The sequence below is a fragment of the Stegastes partitus genome, unplaced genomic scaffold, assembly GCF_000690725.1.
Source record: "Stegastes partitus isolate 25-593 unplaced genomic scaffold, Stegastes_partitus-1.0.2 Scaffold488, whole genome shotgun sequence".
In the NCBI taxonomy this organism is placed as follows: Eukaryota; Metazoa; Chordata; class Actinopteri; family Pomacentridae; genus Stegastes; species Stegastes partitus.
In genome coordinates, this window is record NW_007578219.1 from 164,204 (window position 1) to 169,483 (window position 5,280).

Consider the following 5,280-nt stretch of genomic DNA (forward strand, 5'->3'; position numbering starts at 1 on the left):
TCCAGCTTGTTTTCTGGAAGAAAAAAAAATGCAGGTTATGAAGTGAATTTTAAAATCAGAGCCAATCAGGATACAAGAAGCTTCTGAATGTCGGTGGAGGATCCAAAACATTCAGCTTTTGTCCATTCTGAGGAAGAAGAAACTCTTAAACAGACTGATGTGAATCTCTAAACTGTCTCCCTGCTGTGATCTAACGGCTGCTCTTTAAACCCTACAGCTGGCTGCAGCGTCAGCGCTAACGAAGCTAAACCTGAGACGATGTGAGGGGAGGAGGAACCAGAAACACCTGCCGGTAAAATGGGGAAGCTGTGGTGAATGTGGGGGGGAGGAGGGGAGGTTCAGGGTGAGGAGAGGGGGCGGGGTCACATACGTGCTGCATTCACCACTGCAGAATGGCGAATACCTCTGAATACAAGGACTGGACAGCCGTCGGGCCTGACGGATCTGAAAACGACAGTTTACGGTTACAGAGAAGAGCTGCTTTCCAAAAAAGCCACACAGCTTCTGCATTAGCTCGGATTGCTCAGGAGACACTTAAAGGATGATTGTTATTGGTGCAAAATGTTCCTAACGAGTTGTTTGGTTTGAGAGCTTTAATGTAGCTTAACCCTCTGGACTCCCTGTAGGGTCAGTTTTCTACTGAAGTCCTCTCTGGAAACAGAACCACCATGAATGAAAGTGTTGAGAACTCAGAAATGTCTCGACACAAATCATGAAAACGAGAAAAAACTAAAGCTGAATCTTTTGATTATCTGTTTAACAAAAATGTTACAAACTCATCATTGGTCACACGACTCCTTACGGTCGCTTTGTGTCTAGTTTTTGTTATTTTCTGTCATGTTTGTGTCTCCTCTTTTGCCATTTCATGCCTCAGATTGGTCGGTTTGTCTCCATATATTCTAGATGTTGAACTATCTCCATGTTTCCAGACTTTTCCTTTCTGTTTATCAGATGTAGAAAGATGTTTCACCATCAGCTGGATGTATCTCCAACATCTGGCTCCTCTGCTCTGGTTCTGATCCATGCTGCATTTATTTATTGATCCACTACGCTTCAGTTTCTTTTCTGCTCTTCCTGCAGTTCAACCTGAAAACTTCACGGCGTCTCAGTTGTGCCAATAAATGCAATTTTTTTTTTTTTTTTTTTAAAGCATATGGCACAAACATGTAATTTTTGGCAAATTTAAACGAGATAAAGGTTTAAATGACTCGTACATTAAAGTGATTTTAACAAAATATCGTGATTTTAAGATTGAATCTGGTTTATTGTTCCACTTGTCACACATGATTTGTTTTAAAAAATCTCTGTTTTCATAGTTTCTGGCTGATAAACAGTCATCATCATTATCCTGATTTTTTTTTTAATTTAAAAAGATGAAATGCCTTCAACAGTCGGTGGGGTTCAGAGGGTTGAGCTGCTCTTAGTCTACGTCCTCCAATAGTGACGTTGTATTCGTGATTCGTGATGAAAACGTTTACCTCTTGAAACGTTAGGCGGCTTTTTAAAACGCCCCTGATTTCAGATGTTAGAGTTCAGTGATTTAAGCTGTTGTGTCCCAGTAACGCAGACTGAATGACAACAAGCATAAAGCCTGGTGTCATTTCCTTCTGCAGGATCATTGTGTGGTTTTGGAAGGAAGCTCTTCAGACAGAAAGTCCAGACAAAGAAAGAGAAAGTGTGTGAATGTCTGTGTTTGTGTGTGTTTTGGGAGAATCAAGAACAAAACATGAAAACACACTTCAGTCATCATCAGGTCGTAAAAACTCCTGAAAATGCAAAAACAAATCCACATAATGAAAGTACAACATGGAAAATGCACATTAATATGAAAACATCTAACGAGCCACAGTCTGGTTTACGATCATCAGATTATTTAAAATCAGCTAAAACTTTTGTCTGCTGCAGTGACTCTTTCTGCCACACGGTGGCGCCACGTCATTAACTAACCTCAACACTTCCTGCAGCAGTGATGGCAGCAGCAGGAACACTGCAGTGACGTTTACGGACCAATCAGAGGAGAGGATTCAGCAAACTCAGGAAGTAACATGAATTCTTTATCACAACATCTTTTTTATCATCTTCGTGGCTCCACATGTGAAGTTCTCGTGTTCTAACAACGACATCAGTTTTAGTTTATAAAGCTCTTAGTTCAGGCTCAATCCAGCAGTTTGTTCCCGTGTCTGATCTCCACTAAACGTTAAACCGTGCTGAAGGTGTAAAGCCCGTCCAGGTGTGAGGATACCTACAGTGGCGGCTGAGCGTCCGGGGCCCCGCTGGGCCACGATGGCCCCTGAGATGGCCTTGATCCAGCTGTGCATGTCCTCTGGACTGTCGGCCTGAAACAAACACACAGGTGGAAACGTGAGGTCTGACCAGCAGGTCGACGTCTGCCCTCCTGAGCCTGGTTCTGACGGTTCTGACAGTCCTGACGGTCCTGACGGTTCTGACGGAGGCCTCTTTCCTTCGCTGCTCCGTCCTTCAAAACGTCTCAACACAAACGCTTCATTCTCTTTCTTCGTTTTTCACAGATCACATGAAGTAAATCACAACAATCATCTCAACAGAAACATTACTCAGCAGGTTCACAGCATCTCCTTATTTTAGCTTTACAAATAAATTTAACTAAAATTTGGCTCATGGACCCATTTGGTGACCAATATGTCGATGGTGAGGTCCAATAATGAGCTCTTAAAGCAATAAAGCGTCGATAACCAGGAGATTAATGCACAAAAGCATCAAACACCTGGATATGAACATAAAGAAGTTCCAACAAACTGGACATTAACACACTAAAACTGCAATAATCTGGATATTAACATAAAAAAAGGATCAATAATCTGGATATTAACATAAAAGTCGTGTAAACAGCCTCGATGTTGAAGCACAAATGTGTGAAAAAACTGGATTTAATGCACAAAAATGCCAAGAACCTGGATATCAATGTAAAAAAGCACCAATATCTTGGATAATACCATGAAAAACTTCCAATAGTTTGGATATTACCACAGAAAAGTGCCAATAATCTGAATACGAACACAAAAATATTAACATAAAAAGTGTAACTAGCCTTGATTTTGATGCACAAACGTGTGAAGAACCTGGACTTCAAAGCAGAAAAAGTGCCAATAACTTGGATATTATTGCTTTTTGAGCTGTTTTTAGTCTGGATTTGTTCACATTTTGTCAAACTGGTGCCATTAAAAGCCTGTTTGTGGTGTATTCATGGATTTACAGACTATCACTGGGTCACTGTGAAGAAAAGTGATGCTTCTGAACTGAATGAAGCTCGTGGATCCACCATGAATAAGACAACCGTGTTTAGGTACCTGGATGTAGAAGGTTCTGGAGCTGGTGACCATCTCAAACAGGTTGTCCCTCATCATCAGGTCGCTGCAGAACACAACGGTTTGTTTAACAACCTGCACTGAAGCAACATCAGAAAGCTGCAGAGGAGGAGAAGCTGCTGACCTCTGTTTGCACTCCTGGACTTTGTGAATCTCCTTCAGAGGAATCACTCGGAGCGCCTCACGCTCCTGGAAAGAAGAAAACAACATTTCTGTACGCAGCCTGAAGTTTCCTGAGTCCACTCTGGGATGTATCTCCCTCCTGTGATGGTTTTATAGCTCTGTTCTGTTTTACTTCTGACTCAAGTTCACTACAATCTGTTTCTGGTGTAAAAAGAGGATCTGCTTTCACGTGCACGGCTCAACGACCAACAGCTCAGGCATCATGCAGCTTCCGACTTTTCCAGATTAAACTAAACTAGTTTTTGACAGTTTAAAGCAGTGATATCAGATTTTAAATCACATTAATGTAAATTTTATTAGGCATAATTAATTTTTAATACCTAGAAATGAACAAAATAATAAATAAAATAACTTTTTTTTAAGGAAAATAATGTTTAAAATGAATTTATTAAGATTTTAAAATGTTAAAAATTTTTTTTAAAAGTTTCAAATTGGAGCTCACCGTCCTCTCATACATGATGTCATTCATCGATGTTGTTGATTTGTAAGATTTTTGATTTAAGAATAAGATATTTTTTTATCAAATGCACACATTATGTCGTTCTATTTTCATTTTAAAACACATCACTTCCACTATTTACACTTTACTCCTATGTTTAAAAAAAATGCAATTAATCTTAATTTTAATGCACAAAAGTTTAAATAATCTGGATGTTAATGCACAAAAACCATATCAGTAACCTGGACATTAACAAAAACATGACTATAAATGAGATATTAACACACCACAGTGTAAATAACCTGGATACTAATATTAAAAAGTACCAATAACTTTGAAATAAATGCAGAAAAATATAAATAACCTGGATTTTAACATAAGAAAGTACCTGGAACCTGGATATTAATGCACCAAATTGTACATAGCCTTGATATTATTGCACAAAAATGTAAATATCTGGATATTAATCTAGAAAGCACCACATTAAAAAAAAATTTTTTTTTAAATGTAAAAAGGAATAATTAATCTGGATATTAACATTAAAAAGTATCAATAACTTTTAAATAAATTCAAAAAAATATAAATAATCTGGATTTTAACATAAAAAGTACCTTGAATCTGGATATTATTGCACAAAAATTGTAATATCCTGGATATTTATATAGAAAACACCAGTTATTTTGAAATCAATGTCAAAAAAGTAGAAATAACCGGAATATTAACATAAAAGTGTTAATAATCTGGAAATTACCGCACAAAGGTTTCAATAATTTGGAAATTAAAGCACAAAACTGCAAATAACCTGGACATCAACACAGAAAAGTAACAATAACATTGATATAAATGCATAAAAGTGTCAATAAACTGGATATTAACACACAACAGTATGAATATTATATTATTAGACACCATAATGTGAGTCTATATAATAAATGTATGTAGTAAAGCATCAATAGCTGAGATAATAGCATGAATAAATTCCAGTAAACTGACTATTCACACACAACGTACTGGTCGGCTGACACGGAGCTAAAAGCTTGATTTGGCTTTCCTTCTAAACTGGATGTTTCTGCGTCTGTTTCACACCTCCAGCGGAGGATAAACGGCCTGAACCCTCCAACGCTGGGTGTGTCCGTGCATGAGCTCAGACGGGCTGCGGTTTGGACGCTAGCAGCTAATCTGTCCACACGTGGATCCGCTGAGGAGGAATTCAGGACGCATGCCGCGGCGTGTTGACGCTCACAAGCACCGCAGGGCGAAGCCAGGCATGCAACACACTCACACTCACACACACTCACACACACTCACACACAC

At 38.7% G+C, this 5,280-nt stretch overlaps 1 protein-coding gene across 2 annotated transcripts in view; it reads right to left on the minus strand.

Annotated features, from left to right (window-relative positions):
• Positions 1-5,280, minus strand: part of plekha1b (pleckstrin homology domain containing, family A (phosphoinositide binding specific) member 1b) — a 25,130-nt gene that overhangs the window by 6,266 nt on the left and 13,584 nt on the right. Inside the window, exons 7-10 of one of the 2 annotated variants that reach the window (XM_008287141.1) lie at positions 3,469-3,533; positions 3,327-3,390; positions 2,247-2,336; positions 371-444 (exon numbers count right to left, since the gene is read on the minus strand). In XM_008287141.1, the coding sequence (XP_008285363.1) occupies positions 371-444; positions 2,247-2,336; positions 3,327-3,390; positions 3,469-3,533 (293 nt within the window). The remainder of the gene's footprint in view (positions 1-370; positions 445-2,246; positions 2,337-3,326; positions 3,391-3,468; positions 3,534-5,280) is intronic. The other variant, XM_008287140.1, reaches the window with a different exon arrangement.